Below are 18017 nucleotides of genomic sequence, written 5' to 3' on the forward strand. Positions count from 1 at the left end.
ACACTTTCCTTCAAAAACAAAGCTACAATATTCCTGAAAGAATTACAAGCTACAGAGCATTCCACCAAAGAAGTAATCACGCTCGCAAAAAAACAGAATATGGGGGCCATATTTAGAGCAGCTAAATCATTGTTAGTATTTAACGGCTGCCATACAAACTGGGAGTTGCTTCAGTAGGGTGGATATAAACAAAAGGAAATAGTTACAGAGTGGATAAAACCATACACCATACCTCTAGCTCGGGAACAACAACCTATCATACAGACACTCGCAGACATGGAAGTTGCATTTAAGAGGACATACTTAGAACTCCGGCAAGTAAAGAACTTGGCACAACGGTTGGCTAAGGAGTGGGAGATTGAAAAAGCTACTTTGGTAGAACACTGGAAGGCAAAAAAGGTTGCCTTACAAGACAAAATCACAACAGCAGAGGCAAAGAAGATGGATGCTTTGTGGACTTTGCAGGGAGTTTGTGCCAAACAGAAGGCGGTTGAACGAGATCTTCAACGACTTCATGGAACCCCGAGTACAAGGATGTTTTCCCAACCCTCTTCTTGAAGTCTAGTTTTTTCTTATTTTGTTGGGTACTTGTCTGGAAGACAACTTCATTTTGGAGGGGGTAAATGTAGTAAGTAATAAAATAATGTTGTATTTAGATCTAGTTAAGCTTGTGGAAAAGGGTAGTTAGGTAGCGAGGGGATGCATCTGTTGGTTTTCCCAACCAACCAACCATTATATAAGAACTTTGGACTATGATTGATGTACTCATGTTTTTGGTAATCAATAAAGTAATAATATTTCCTCGTCATTTGGTATTCTGGTAAAGAATGTTTTGATGGTACTACTAAATCCATGTTATATTACTTTGTATATTGTGCATTGATAACCATTCTACAATCCCTCTCTAATAATAAAATTTGATATTAAATCATAATTGACAACCTAATTCGAAATTGATTAAATAATTGTATGGAATAGCTAAATCGAATAATTAGAATTCATGTTGAGCATGTCAATAATATTAATTAACTATTAATAGTTTAATAAATAATATTATCTACCAAAATATATATATTATATATTCAAATAATAACAAACTACTTTTAAAAAGTTATAAGCTAAAACCTATAATATAATGAAAGGATGCCCCCGAGTGATATCACAACCCTTACTTCCATCTCTAGCATATATTAATAGGGAGTGATGGAGGCCAAGAAAAGGGACCGAAAAAACATAGAAGGAAATTCATATTTTAAAAGGAGACTTCTCATTGGTAATGAAGACCCCAAAATCAATGGCAAAAGAAATATAGAAAATAAAATATGAAAAGAACAAAATCCCAATGAAAGAACCTAATCATTATGGGAATACCTTATTTGCACAGCCCCCCTTAATACATCACAAAAGAGAAAGACAAATAATAAATAAAAGGCAAGGCACATGTAAGCAAACCCATTGCTAAAGAATGAGCAACGAACATGACGTGGAGAATACAAATTGTCATCTCATATTTATAGGGTATGAGCCTTCCAAAACGTGCCATGTTACACACCAAATTAACATATGTGATTATGGATAACCACCGAAAGTGGAGGAATAGCAAGAATTTTTTATGGAAAACATTATCCATGTTAGCGAAATCTAAATCAAGAGGAGGTGTAGAAAAATAATAGTGAGATGGATAAAATAAATGAATACATCAGGTACAATGAAGAGAGATTGATGTGGAAGCCAATCAACACATGGATTGAGTAGGGAGGGGCCACTCTACAAGATTGTTTGTCTTTCACAAAGGCACAATGAAATAAAGGTAAGGAAAGGTATGTTGTAGTTATCATTATATATATACACGAGCATATATGTATAAGTAAATATGGTTTTTTTTTAAGAGTTGTTATTATGAATATATTCCTATTGTTATTATGACTATATTTTTGGTGAATAATATCTACTTATACATATATACGAAAGTATATGTATATGTAGTTATGAAGTTCTAAGAGAATGATACACATGCTTCAATATGGTTAATTGTTAAGATCAAGAGTCCTTTTGGGAAGAGAGTGGTCTTAATAGCTTAAGATCAAGAGAGTCCCATTGGGAAAGGAGTGATCTTAGTATGGTTATAAGGCCGAAATATTTCATAGATGTTAACATATGCATATGTGTCAAGGGCCCTAGATAGAGAATGTCTCTTCCAAGAAGGATCTTAAAGGGAGCACTTTATAGAAGACGGAGAAGTAACCGAGGACATGAAATCCTCATGAGAGTTATTGATACCAATACGAAGACATCTTTAAGGTTGGGGTTAGGAAAGAGGGTAGAATAGTATAGATATATTTATTGTTATTATGATTCTAACAATTATTTTGCAGGTATTACTTGTCCCGAACTAACCCTAATTGTGGGAACATTACATTTTGACATAAGAATCGATTAATATTCAACATTAAACAAAGAAGAGGAATATTCTTTCAATAGAGATTACATGTAAAGTATCTGAACAGAAACAAAAGACCGAAAAGAAACTTTCTAAATAAGAGCAAACTATGAAAAGGAAAGATCCTAAGTGACTGAACATAAGAGAAACATTACATTATTAATTTTACATCCTCCCTTAATGGTCATTCTACTAACTACCCTACAAAAGGTTTGATATAATCTGCAGGTCATTTGATGGCTGCCCTCCTTCTCTTTAGAATGCTCTCTAGCATGAGCCTACTGCTAAGGCCCTCCATGGTGTTGCAGAACTTCTAGAGATGACCATGTTTAAGATAATCATTCAAACATAATGTCGGGTAACAAAGCTATCCCTTCCTTTATCCAAAGACACTGAGATCAACTTCAAATTACTTAAAAGTTCTAAAAAACAATGATTTTTCCTGAAATCGTCAAAGAAGTTGCTCCAAAATACCACTACAATTTTGTCAAAAAATCATCAAACCCTCAATGCCATGCTGAAAGCACACACAATTTTGTGAGAAAATTGGCAAAAAAAATCGCTTGAGGAAAAACAGTTAAAACCCATTTACTCAAAAGTTTGAAGAAAACCCACCTTGATTTTTCATTTTTGGAAAAAAAATCTTGCGAGACCCACCCATATTTTTTTGTGGAAAAAATGGTCCCAAAGCAAATTTTTCTTGACTAATACCAATGGAGGCATATATCGCTTCAAATTGCATTTGGTGTCAACTATCAAGACATGGCACCACTACTTGCCCAAATGCACCAAAAATATCATATTTTAGATGCAACATGTTCTTTAAAGTTTATTAAACAATTTATAATGGTGAGACTAAAATGACAAGAAACAGAAAAAAAATTAGGTGATACTTTACATTAGGCAACCTAGTGCACATCAATCTTTTGGGGAGACTGGGCCAACCCCTACTTCTCCAACAAGTGGCCCAAACACAAGTGGAGGGAACATTATACATTTCATTACATCTATTTCATTAGATTGCAAAACACTTTTTAGAGAGTATGATGAAGGAAGAACATTTATAAACAAGCAAAGAAGGTGAATGCAAACTCCTTAGTGATATTCTAGCCAGCAATTCCATGCTCCCAAGTCTCCATGGTGACAAAGTATGATGGATGCTATTGCAATTATAGGTTCTACATTCAAAGCCCCATATTGCACAAGGCAATGAGGGTTGATTTGTTCATTAACACAAAACAAGATAGTAAGGATAGTGATAACAAACATGTATTAGAATGAACAAAGACTAAATGCATCATAATATTGGATGGGTGGATCGATACAAGGAATTATACCCTCATCAACTTCTTTGTTTATTGTAATATTGGTCCAATCCAGTTAAAATCAATAGATGCGTCAAATAGGACAAAATTTGAAGCATCTCTACTCAAACAGTTTGACAAGGTGGTCATGTGTGTAAGGGCCAAAAAATGCAATTCAGTTTCTTACAAATATGTTGTCACTTGTGACGCACGCAAGAGGACGAATAACTAGGGCCAAAGGCACACCCAGCTATCCAAACCACCCTGCAAGAGTTAACACAGCGGAAAACACAACACAAACACAGCACCAAGGAGAGAGAACAAGATATCTTTTATTAACTCATCAAATATTCACCATACATACCCAGCTGTAAGGCCTTCTGGGTTACGGTCAATTACAAAATACATTCACATTCAAAGATCCAACTGCAAATTCGCACTTTCAGTTCTGCTCTCTCTAATCTTCTTCCCCTCTACTTAACTCTAAGCCTAAACACTATTTATACTTGCCAAAACGGCTTACAGAACATTCTAGAACATTACATAATAGAAAGGCCAACACAAGATCCTATCATTAAATTCACGATCAAAATTAAATATGCAGGTCGGCTCCCACTAAGAACCAAAAAAAAAAACAACTCGGCACCCACTGGATAACTCGGCACCCACTAGGAAACTGGCACTCGGCATCAACTGGAAACTAACACTCGGCATCACTCGGCGTCCACTGGAAACTGGCAACTTGGCACATGAAGGAATGCTCGGCACATGAAGAAACACTCGGCACATAAAGGAAGTAACTCGGCACCAACTGTAGGATGAACAAAATGAGCAGGATAACAAGGCAACCCAGGATGCTCCTGCATCAGACAACCGGGGTTGAAAGAAATGATTCTCCTGAATCATTGAGATGTCCCAACCTGAGCTGAATCCAACTCAAACTGAGAAATCCATGAAGCATTTTCAATAGGTCTGTTCTTCCACTTCACCAAATATTCATAGTAATCTTTTCCTCTTGTACTCTTGCCAACTCTCTGATCCAATATCTGTTCAACTTCCTCAATCTGTTTCTTAGGATAATCATCAGGTACAACAACTTCATCATCTGACTCATGATACTTATACAAATCAGCAATATTGAATATAGGAGATATATCCATGTCATCAGGTAACTCAACTTCATAAGCATTACCACTGTCAAACTTCTTCAGAATCTTACAAGGTCCAAATTTCTTCATCTTCAGCTTGCTATATGTTCCAACTGAGAATCTTCCTTTCTTTAGATGAACCATTACCTCATCACCAACTTGAAAATCATGGTGTCTTCTAGACTAGTCAGCATTCTCCTTATACTTCTGATTGCTTTGTTTCAACCTCAACTTCACTTCCTTATGCAAGGACTCCATAAAATCAGCAAATTCTTCTCTTGCAACACTTTTCTTTTCTTCACTAGCAACATCTCTCAAATTTGATATACCTCTAAGATGCATTCCGGTAACAATCTCAAAAGGTGTCTTCCTTTTACTCCTATTCACAGAATTATTATATGCAAATTCAGCTTGTGCCAATACCATCTCCCAATTACTTGGCTTATTCCCAACTAAACATCTCAGCAAATTACCCAAGCTTCTATTCACAACCTCTGTTTGTCCATCTGTTTGTGGATGGAATGTAGAACTAAACTTCAATTCAGTACCCATCTTCTTCCACAAAGTCTTCCAAAAATAACCAACAAATTTACTATCTCTATCTGAAATAATGCTTCTTGGTAATCCATGCAATCTCACAATCTCTTTAAAGAAGAGTTCAGCAACATGCTCAGTATCTGATGTCTTCTTACATAGTATAAAATGAGCCATCTTAGAAAATCTGTCCACTACAACAAATATGGAATCATACCCTTTCACTGTTTTAGGCAATCCAAGAACAAAATCCATACTGATATCAGTCCAAGGTTTCTCAGAAACAGTAATAGGTGTATACAAACCAGTATTTTGACTCACTCCTTTTGCAACTTGACAAACTCCACAACTCTTTACAAATTTCTGAACATCCTTATACATTTGCAGCCAATAATACTTCTCTTTCAGCAAACTCAATGTCTTATCAATTCCAAAATGTCCAGCTAATCCACCACTATGCTTTTCCTTAATCAAATTCAACCTCATAGGACTTCTAGGAATACACAATTGAATACCTTTGAACAACATACCTTCTTGAATGAAATACTCATCATACTTACTTATGTGATCTGTCGGATTTGGTGCTCTGCACTCTCTCTATGCCTCAGAAAAATCAGGATCAGCATCATATAACTCTTTCATCTCATCAAAACCAAGAACTTCAACCTTCACTTCAGTCAACAAAGAACGTCTTCTACTCAATGCATCAGCAACTTTGTTAGTAACTCCACTCTTATGCTTGATCACAAATGTAAAACTCTGCAAATACTCAACCCACTTCATATGTCTTTGATTCAATTTATGTTGACTTCCCAAGTATTGTAAAGCTTTATGATCAGTATACAACACAAACTCCTTAGGCATCAAATAATGTCTCCATTTCTTCAATGCTTGAACAATGGCATAAAATTCTTGATCATACACAGAATATTTCCTTTTAGCATCATTCAACTTTTCACTAAAGAAAGCAACAGGCTTACCTTCTTGACTTAATACAGCTCCTATTGCATTACCACTTGCATCACATTTAACTTGAAATACTTTGTTGAAATTAGGTAAAGCCAATACAGGTAATTCAACAACCTTTTGTTTCAAAGTCTCAAAACTCTTATTAGCTCCATGTGTCCACTTGAATTCCTTTTTATCTCCCCTTATTGTTTCAATCATAGCATTACAAACAGCACTGAAATTTTTTATAAACTTTTTGTAAAAACTAGCCAAACCATGAAATGATCTTACCTCGCCCACATTCTCAGGTGTAGCCCATTCCAAAATTGCTTTAACCTTCTCAAGATCCATCCTCAATCCATTAGCTGAAATCACAAATCCTAGATACACAATCTCCTCTTGCATAAAAAAACACTTTTTCGGATTAATCAACAACTTTTCCTGTTTCAACCTCTGCAATACTTGTCTAATATGATCAAGATGTTCTTCCTTAGTCTTGCTGAATATCAGAATATCATCCAAATAAACAATCACAAACTTACCCAAGAATCTTTTCAAACCTTCATTCATCAACCTCATGAAAGTACTAGGTGCATTAGTCAAACTAAAAGGCATAACCAACCATTCATACAAACCATCTTTTGTCTTGAAAGCAGTTTTCCATTCATCACCTTCTCTGATTCTGATCTGATGATAGCCACTCTTCAAATCAATCTTGGTAAAATACTTTGCTCCACTCAAACAATCCATTATGTCATCCATCCTCGGCATAGGAAACCTATATTTCATTGTTATCTTGTTAATGGCTCTGGAATCAGTACACATTCTCCATTCTCCATTTTTTTTAGGTGCTAATACAGCAGGTACAACACATGGACTCAAGCTTTCTCTGATCAAACCTTTCTGCAACAACTCATGCACTTGTCTGTTAAGTTCTTCATTCTCTACAGGTGTCAATCTATATGGTGCTTTGTTTGGCAAACTAGCTCCAGGAATCAGATCCATACAATGACTTATACTTCTTACTGGAGGTAAACCATCAAGAATATCATCAACAATAATTTCTTTATACTCATTCAACAACTCTGCAATTTCTTCTGGTACTCGGTCAATACTACTCATGCACTTGTCTGTTAAGTTCTTCATTCTCTGCAGGTGTCAATCTATATGGTGCTTTGTTTGGCAAACTAGCTCCAGGAATCAGATCCATACAATGACTTATACTTCTTACTGGAGGTAAACCATCAAGAATATCATCAACAATAATTTCTTTATACTCATTCAACAACTCTGCAATTTCTTCTAGTACTCGGTCAATACTACCATCTATCACTCGGTCACCACTGACTGGCACTCGGTTAACATTGTTTTCTGGCACTCGGTCTCCATTGACAAAACTCGATTTTCTTGGAATTATAGCAAAACAAACCTGATTCTTCTTCACTTCCTTTTCAAATTGTTTCTCATTAACCATGCAAAATTTTATAGCAGTACAATTAACCTCATCTGGAACTTCAATCAAAGGCGACAATGTTTGTTTCTTCCCATTTACCGAAAGAGCATATTGATTCAATCTTCCATCATGTACAGCATATCTATTATATTGCCAAGGTCTACCCAACAAAATATGACAACAATCCATGGGCATAATATCACACAAAACTTCATCAAAGTAATGTCCAATTTTGAACTTCACAAGGCATTGCTCACTTACCAATATCTTATGCTCATCTTTGATCCATGAAACACGATAGGGTTTGGGATGTTTCAGCCTCTACAACTGCAACTTTGTAACCAGCTCTTCTGATGCTAGATTTGTAGAACTTCCACTGTCAATGATCACTTAACAGCATTTTCCAGCCATCTTACATCTTGTCTTGAAAAGACTTCTCCTTAAAACAGGTTCCTCATCACCTCCCTTATTACATAAGGTTCTTCTCACCATCAAATTTTCTCCAGCCTCAAGTCCACTTGGTGAACTCTCAATGTCTTCTTGAATCATAGCATTTTTATTATTCTGCCCACCTTCAGAAGATCTACATTCAAAGGATCTATGCCCTTCTTTGCCACATCTAAAACAATTACCATGAAATCCACCTCTAGAATAAGAATTACCTCTTCTTCGATAAGAATTAGTGCCTCCTCGGTAAGAATTACCACTTTTTCATTCAGTCTTGCCTTTGTCATCATTCTTCCATTCAGATTTGCCTTTATCCTGCATAGAACTGTCAAATCTACCACTTTCTCCATAAGATCTACCTCTGCCTCTCTGGAATCTACCACCTCTACCTCTATGTCTTTGTTCATGCTTCTTTGTCAAGATCTCCTCAGCTTTCAAGGCATATTGATATGCTTCTTCTACACTTTCCAGCTTCACAAAACTTATTTCATCTTGTATTCCAAATCTCAATCCATTAATGTACCTTGCAATTTTCTCAACATCATCATCCACATGTCCAAATCTGATGTCTAATCTATTGAATTCCTCAGTATATTCTTTTACAATCATGTCCTTTTGTTTCAAATTTTGCATCTTTCTCAACAAGCTAACTTGGTAATTAGCAGGAAGGAATTTGTTCTTTACCTTGTTCACCATCTTTGGCCAAGTTCTGATCTTCTCCTTTCCTCTCCTTTGTCTATCAGTTTGCAAGTGCTCCCACCATAGAGATGCATGACCTTTCAGCTTAGTGACTACAATATTCACCTTTCTATTATCAGGAGTGTTTTCATACTCAAAGAACTTCTCCATATCAGAGATCCAATCCAACACAGCATCGATGTCCAATTTTCCATCATAAGGAACAACTCCTACAGCAGGCTTTGAATTCGCTCTAGACAATACTCTCAACAATCTTTCCTCGTCTTGATCTTCTTCAGGTTCTGGATTATGGTTTGGTGCTACTGCTTCATCATCACTTACATCATCAAGATGTGCTCCTCTCCTTTGGGCTATCTCCACAGCATCTAATCTAGCTGCAATTTGTCTCAACTGATCCAATATAGCATTATCAACATTATTTCCTCTACCACAAACCATCTTTACAAATCAGGTTCCTGCAAGATTGTAACCCTCTACAAGTTATAGGTCAAATCCGCAGATCTGCCACCCTACAACCAAATCCAAATCAGGGTTCTACACGATCCAATCTCCACAAGGACGAACCTCAAGCTCTGATACCAATTGACGCAGGCAAGAGGACAAATAACTAGGGCCAAAGGCACACCCAGCTATCCAAACCACCCTGCGAGAGTTAACACAACGGAAAACACAACACAAACACAGCACCAAGGAGAGAGAACAAGATATCTTTTATTAACTCATCAAATATTCACCATACATGCCCAGCTGTAAGGCCTTCTGGGTTACGGCCAATTACAAAATACATTCACATTCAAAAATCCAACTGCAAATTCGCACTTTCAGTTCTGCTCTCTCTAATCTTCTTCCCCCTCTGCTTAACTCTAAGCCTAAACACTCTATTTATACTTGCCAAAACGGCTTACAGAACATTCTAGAACATTACATAATAGAAAGGCCGACACAAGTACCTATCATTAAATTCATAATCAAAATTAAATATGCAGGTCGGCTCCCACTAAGAACCAAAAAAAACAGACAACTCGGCACCCACTAGATAACTCAACACCCACTAGGAAACTGGCACTCGGCATCACTCGGCATCCACTGGAAACTGGCAACTCGGCACATGAAGGAATGCTCGGCACATGAAGAAACACTCGGCACATAAAGGAAGTAACTCGGCACCAACTGTAGGATGAACAAAATGAGCAGGATAACAAGGCAACCCAGGATGCTCCTGCATCAACTTGTGTCCTTGTGAGGAGACACTTGATGGAAAAGTATCTCTCTATATATATTTCCCCATGTGTGGCACATTAACCTAATCTAACCCTAGAGGACATTGGAAAACTTGCACGGACAAAGAAGGTGTTGCACAAGACTCACATTATTACCAAGTCCATCTACAATTTCGTGGACGTTTGCACTTCTTCACAAAGGCAAGGAGCTAACTCAAACAAGAATAAAAAAGTTAAAAGCGTGTTTTCTTGTATTGAAATTTTTTTGCTAACAAAAAATGAATTGGAAGCCAATATTTGTTCTGAATAAGTAGATGGAGTCTAATTTCACCAATTAAATCAATGATAGAACAATCACAAAGTACATTATTTTCTAGAACTTTTTAGGATGTAGCAAAACAGATGATCAAATTTCCAAAACCTCCAGAAGAAGTTTTGAGACTAGTGGATGAAATTATATATCTAGTGAGCTATTTGTATGACTTGACAAATAGGGTCAAGAAGGTGATGGGAGATAAGATGAAAGATAAAAGAGACAAATACATTCCATTGTATGATATAACCAATAGAAGACCAAGATCAACAAATACACTTGCCTCTCCATGTCATTAGATAGTATTTGAATCCATCATTGTTCTATAGCTCTTCATTCGAAGATGATGCTAAGGTCATGCAAGGCTTACTAATGTGCATGGAGAAAATGTTCCCTACCCCAACAGCATAGGATGCAGTTTTGGCAAAGCTGCCAACATAAGAGAAGACATTAGAATTTATTTTTCTCAAGTATAGTTGTCATGCAAGGCAAGAAGACCTTCAAACCAAGTAGAATCGATTAGCTTTGCCATTTCTCTATATTGTAGACATGTACATTAAAGGTGTTAATCTTTCCAATAGATCTTACATGGTATAATCTCAAAATAATATGTTTTTTAACACAATGTTGTGATTTTACAGCCAAAAAGCCCAAAATCTTCAATGGATGGTCATATACATTTTCAGCTAGCCATGTAGTCCATTTGTATGTGAATGTATTTGGAGTGCATTTCAACACATATATTCTAAGAATTGCAAGTCTGTGCATTCACCATGACCTTAGCTTAAGCTAAAGAAATATCAAAGTTCAAGTTTTCAAATACTTGCAATCAGGGTTATAAATTATAATTTTTTATTTTGTTTCACTTCAAATTGTCCAATAGAATCTCGATATGGAAAAGGCCAAGAACCATCAAGGAAGACCAGCCAATTGAGCTTGAAATCAACCCGAATTCAAACTTAATTGCAAATCATGATATCCTCATTGATCCTGATCATTCTGATAATCTTATTAGAGGCCAATCTTGATAGTGATTTAGCTGAATGAATTAAGAGACACTTTGACCCGAGAGCTTCATCATCAGACTCTACTACCTCTTGTAGCTATCTTCATAGCAACATGAATCATTGGGTATGTCAAAATTTTTAAAGTTTGTACTTAGTTTCTAGGTTGACTTTGTACAAAGTAGATTCGAATTGAAAAAATTTAAAATATTAGCATCCAGTCATTATTCATGCACTATGTAATATGCATTGTGCAACCCAATGAAATCAGTGATGTGTACATAAATGACAAAAAATATATTCCACAATTCATGGGCTGAACTCTAAATTTTCTTGTCTTTTATATCTCTATGCTATTGAGAACTCTTTCATTTTATTAAACACAACTTCCTAATTAAAAATCTCAATTTTTTGCAAAAAATATGATCATTTGGTTTCCTGATTTTTCCAATTGTATTTGGTGTTATGATCATGCTCACAACAAACATACTTAATTCATCATCACTACTTTTCTGATTGAACTGCATCAATGATATTTCTCTGTCACTGCACTTGTCAAGAACAATCTATTATTTTGGGACTAAATCTTTTGGTGCTATTCTATTTTTTCATAGTTTGGGTCAAAACTAGAATTGTTTATGGTTTGTAATTAAGGGGGAATAAGATATAATATACTATTACAATGCTCTTTGTATAAAGACGTGTATTTCTTATGTTAATGGCATAATAGCATCAAAGAGGCTATGTCTAAGAATCAACTCAAGTTACAACCACCTTGTAACTTCCCATTCAATAATAAATGCAAGTCACTCTCATTGAAGTATGCCATCCAATTCTCTCAAACTCCATGCATACATTCTTCCTCTAGCAAGCTTTCTTCACATTTTATATTTTTTTTTAATTAAGAAGTTCCTAACCTCTAGAAGAACGTTGGGAGGTTCCATCTTTTAGGCCTCATGCAAATTGATCGATCAAAATTAAAATGGATGGTACTTTACTATCAATGACATAAAAGAGGACTAGGAGCCCAAAAATAATCACCACCTCACTTTGAACTTGTTTCATAGACCAAATCCAAATGGGCGGTACTTTTGATTAATTATACAGAAGAATGCCAACCCAAACTTAAACCCCACCATGCTTCAAGCTTGTGTAGATTTGAAGTATGCACCTAACTGCTTTATACCGGTAAAACAATATCTTGACACCTATTACATAGATTTGAAAATTGTCTTAAAGAAAACATAATTCTTCCAGCATAACGATCAACTTGAAGCTTTACAAGGAACTAATGAAAGCTTGTCAAGAAATTTTATTAGAAAATATTTTCTCTGAGGATGCTAATTAAATCGCAACATACTTGACCTCCATAATTAGCCATCAGAAGGAGTTGGTGGACAAAAGTAATGCTTGGGATTCAGTACAAAGCAACACAAAAGAGGCTACGAAAAGAAGCAACTGTATGTGTAACGAATACAAGAGCATATGAAGGATGAAATGTTGAATATCCTGCATGGCTCACGAAAGGCTACTGCTTGCTATAACAGTATATCATCTTACAGTTCACCCCTACGAGTTGAATTAAAATGAAAATCATAAAAATAAGCAAGAAAAAGTGGTTCTTCAAAACTTTCTACGGAGCTGCAAATATATGGATTGAAAAAGAAGTTTGTGCCAAGAAACATTATCGCAAATATGAAACGCAAGGAAAAGTAATAACATTAACAATGCCTAGATTCAATGCAATAAATCTCACCTGCGGATGTGTTTCTGAAGTGGGTTGCCCAGCATCAAAAATATATTGAGTTGCATTTGAGCTGTATCTAAGAGTATCATGTAAAACAGGTCCTAAACTTTGAAAGCACTCTCCAGCCTGGAAATTCAAAATTCAGTCTAGGCAAGCATGAGTAAGTGAAATAAATTATAGACATCAACACCAACCTTTTCCAATCAAATGATACTTTTTCACTACTTGTCCCCTCTAGAAGGCATGAAAAGCCTACAAATAACCTGAAGAAGTGGTATAAGCTGCACCATAATCATTAAAAGCATGATAACGCACCAACGTTAGAAGGCCAATTCAATAGCTATGCTTCTTCAATAAAGCTTCTGAAGATATTCAGAACTTACCACAAAAGATATAGGGAGGAATCATACAAAATTGGAAAATAGGAAATACGTAGAGCTAAAATCAACTATCCTTATGTTCCTTTCGACTGTGAGTGAATTTCAAATAAATATTGACATGCTGTCTTCCATCTACTCAACAATTTATGAAGCTGGAAACTCATTACCGTCAAGAGCTCAACAAAACAGAAAAAGGATCACAAAAGCAATCACAAATAAAAGCAGCCCAGAAATGATAAGAACCACAGGAGACTAAATTAAGGACCACAATCTTTGATAAGAACTACTGCAAAATTAGTATTTTAATGGAGAAATTGGGGAATTCTGGGTAGCAAGGGGATGTGGATGCAGATTGATTGCTTGCCCAGTGCGAGAACAAGTTAACAAGTTGACGACAAGGGAGGGCATTACCTCTGCAGACTACCAATGCAGAAGGGGTGTAAAGGGCAGAACCAGCAGAGAAAGAAGGAAGTGGAATTCTCAAATAAGGAAACCCTCGATAATATAAAACAGGGAAGAATCTATTTGAGGGTGTTCATATGAGTCAAAGAATTCGGAAGGATGGGAGCCCAACCTATAGGATGAGGGAGGTGAGTAGAGCCGGTTCATGGATAGGTTGATAGGCATTAGGCAATCAACATCATAATTGCATGTACAAAGGGCCCTTAATTTTGCGGGTTGGCAATTGTTTAGAACATCACAAGGATGTCAACTTTAATTTCAGGTCTTTAAAGATACCATAGAGGAGGCTTGAGACACAAAATGTGATGCTAGCAATAAATGCAACCAATGTGTGTACATATTTGGTAGACTCCTTAGTGTGTGCATGCCATGTATAATGCACTCGAAATTGAAAAATTGGTGGGATCAAAAGAACTGTTAATGGTGCTAGAGATGTGCAACTGTTTGTCTACAACCACCACACGTCACGTGCACTCTTTCAGACATCTAAGTAAGAGATTTGTAGAGAGTAGATATGCATCATATTCATTCTCTACCCATTTGTTTGCTATCGCAAGTTTCTAGCTCTACTGCTAAGAGGATTGTTCTCCTTCTAAATTCATCCACTCTATTAAGAGGAACAGGCCTACCTCTAAGAGAGCATCGACCCGTGTGCTTGTACATGGTGCCATGCATGTCACTGATCACAACATGTGGACAAGGAGAGTCCAGCATCATAATGAGAATGAGATCTAGAGTTAAAGGAGCCAGGACAAGTCCATGATGATGCTACAAAAACAGGGATGGTCACATTTGGTTTGGAAGAGCTTGAGCATGTGGAATCAAACATTTCTAGTAATGAAGAGTTTGTGGATGATTAAAGGTATCACATCAGGCCACTTTGTCAATCTGAATATTTGTCACTGTAATTATCATTGTGAAAAGTTGAATATATGATCAATTTTAAATTCAACATTTTCCTTGTTAATGCTCACTTCAAAATTCAAATGTTTGATGCAACCAACCCAATGTATTTCTAACATTATTATTTAGTAGTTGACTAGTCTATTAGTTTACTCAGCCATTTTTAAAATTTTCATTTAAATTCTAAGATTCTTATTTAGTATCAATTGTATACGTATACTTTTTAAAAAAATTCAATTACCATATGCATTTGTGCCTCCCTCCATCACCATCCCCGAAATTAGGCCTTTGGTCCCCCAAAGAAAAATCGATAAAATTATGAAAAAAATTTCAAGAAATTGGGGTTGATCAGTTCATAGAAAAAACCAGGACGCCAGCTTGACCTTGCATGACCTAAACACCAGGTGCCATTTAATTACAATTACTCATGTGTATGCAATGTTCTATGCTTATGTGCTTAGTGTAGCATTAATTGTCACTCCTATGCCACCAGATATAGATAGAAAGAATCAATAATCTAGATCCAAACTATAAATAAATGATATCTTCATGGCACGTATCTGGTGGCAGCTTTTATCCTAAAACACAGATGGAAACCAATAGATCAACTGCTGCACTTCATTGTATGTTACAAGGTTCTCCGTATTTACTACTTACCATACAACGCAAAACCTATATGTATCACAACCTTAGCAACTTGTTTACCCTCTTGCACATCGGGTCCTGTTTATTTCTACCAAGTTATTGTCATATAATCAGCTGCTGTTCTTTCCCACAATTCCACAAGAGCTCATTACGAATAATCCACTCATTGTCTTGCACCACAGTACCCCTAAAACAACATCAACCCCTGCCTGCGCTACAACTTCATTACCCGTAATCCACTGCTCATACGCCAACCCCCATCGACTAAGCAACATGTCCAACTGAAAATTCTTAAATGGATAATATCTTATCGTTTAGTTCTATTAAAAATACTGAACTGGAGACTAACATATAAGAAATCGTATGATTCTACCTCCTCTGTTTGCATTAAAAAATAATTTCCTACTGTCCACCACTGACATGTACGATTTAAAGTAATCTCCAGGTTGACTAATTGGGATTTGAAAATGAGAATGAGATTTGAGGTTCAAGGGTTTAAGGTACAATGTTTAGACAAGAAGCAATGAGAAATTATAAGCTCCAATGTTAAGGAACTTCAAATAACTACACTTCTGAATTTAATGTAACTGTTGTGAATGTTGATGTCAAGCAAAGCTATGTTAAAGCATTTCGATATACATATGGAGAAATGTAAACAGGTTTAATGGACTTACCACATAGTATTTGATCTGGTTCATAAGAACTTTGATAGCATCCCTCCGCAATGTTATCGCCATTGTTGAGCTTCTATGCTCTTTGTTCGCTCCGATCTTAAACTGAGTTGTACGTGTTTTTCTGCAACTCCAGATTGAAAAGAGTAGCCTGCATATTTAATTTGGCCTCTCGTAAATTTTGGTGGTATTGTATTCGAATACCCAATTTAAAGAGATGTAAAAGAAACTTCGCAAGTTGTCTATGTTGTCTTACGAGTATAGTATCTTGATTTTAATGGGTATTGTTAGTTTATATTTCTACACATTTACTAAAATTTAAAAGCCACTATATAGTGGCTAAGTACTTGCCTTTTGTAGTAAACACTATTAACAAAAATATAGTAATGTAAAATAAATTAATAATATTAATATAGTTAAATTTTAAGATTGAAAATCTAATTATTAATTCTAAAAAGTATCTTAAATATGTTTTTAATTAAATAATCAAATACATAATTATAATTATTTATTTTACTATTGTTATAATAATAATTAATTTTTATTATCATTATTTAAAAATTATAATTTATATTTGATGTAAATATTTATTTTAATTTTATTTATATTATTTCTAAATCTTAATTTATTTTATTATTATATTGTTTTATTATATATGATCAATAAAATTCATATTTTAAGAAAAACTAAAATGTGTAAACAAAATAATGTGTTTCTAAAAATATTAAAATACTATATATTTAAAATTTTAATATATAATTAATATAAGACTAAAAAACTTTGAAAATGTTACCAAAAATAATGTGGAAGGAGTGATTAAAGTCTACACAATAAAACTTCAAAGAATTTAGCCAACCAAATGACCAATAAATAATTGTTCAATATTATGGACTTAAAAAAATTACACTTTCGTTAAATAAAACATAAAATATATAATTGATAGAAAAGTGGCAACTTGTAATTGGTTTGTAAATATAAATTTAATCACTAGTTAAGTGGAGCTATCCAAAAAGTGTCACAATCTATCAACAAGTACTAAAAATAGAAAATACAATAGATTTTTTTGGAGATTTTCAGCATTTGTTCTTTATGATCTTCATGTTTTGTAATAAAAAATAGTAAAAAAATTGAAAAAAAATAAAATAGTACATTTTGGATAAGCTACATTGTTTACGTGAGGGGTAGAATACCAATTAATTATTATGTTTTAAATTAAAATAGTTTTAAAAAATTAAAATAGTGTATAATATTTTTTTAGTTAATAGTTGTTAAGGGAGGTATCTTTTGTGTTGATATTAAAAATGATTATATTATAATTAGAGATTTTTTAGAATTGTCTTAAAGTACCTTAATATTTGATTTTCTAATCCTGCCTTACTATTGTTAAATCATGATAACTTGATCATATTAATGATCCGATTTTCCAGGTTAGACAGATCTAAAATGCATGTAAGTTCTTTTTATAGGGCCTCATCATAAATACATCTCCCTAGAACAAATCATCGATTTGCTAGGCATGCGTGTATGCCTTGTATTTGACTATTGTAGTTAATTAACATTTAACTATTAGTTTATGGTTAAGACCGTCGGTTTGTAGAGGAGAAGGTGTTTTATGGAGGGCCGACCTATGAAGGGTTTACTATAAAGAGAGACAAGTATGTGGATAAAAGACACACATTGAAAACAAGTATGCTCTTCT

General features: G+C 35.0%; 1 protein-coding gene across 8 annotated transcripts in view; it reads right to left on the bottom strand.

The window, feature by feature from the left end:
* The window catches only part of LOC149579640 (Metallopeptidase M24 family protein), a 290429-nt gene extending 273851 nt beyond the window's left edge, over positions 1–16578 (bottom strand). For 5 of the 8 annotated variants that reach the window (XR_016352550.1, XR_016352548.1, XR_016352549.1 and 2 more), the window contains exons 1-2: positions 16322–16571; positions 13267–13383 (exon numbers count right to left, since the gene is read on the bottom strand). Coding sequence is in view for 3 of the 8 variants with exons in the window: in XM_089786206.1 (XP_089642332.1) it covers positions 13267–13383; positions 16322–16384 (180 nt within the window). In the remaining 5 variants the exon portion in view is untranslated. Of the gene's footprint in view, positions 1–13266; positions 13384–16321 lie in introns of all 8 variants that reach the window. The other 3 variants (XM_089786206.1, XM_089786207.1, XM_089786213.1) reach the window with 3 other exon arrangements.
* Positions 16579–18017: the final 1439 nt, after the last annotated feature.

This window comes from Cupressus sempervirens, chromosome 1 (assembly GCF_028749045.1).
Source record: "Cupressus sempervirens isolate cs-2001-9-10 chromosome 1, ASM2874904v1, whole genome shotgun sequence".
Classification (NCBI taxonomy): Eukaryota; Viridiplantae; Streptophyta; class Pinopsida; order Cupressales; family Cupressaceae; genus Cupressus; species Cupressus sempervirens.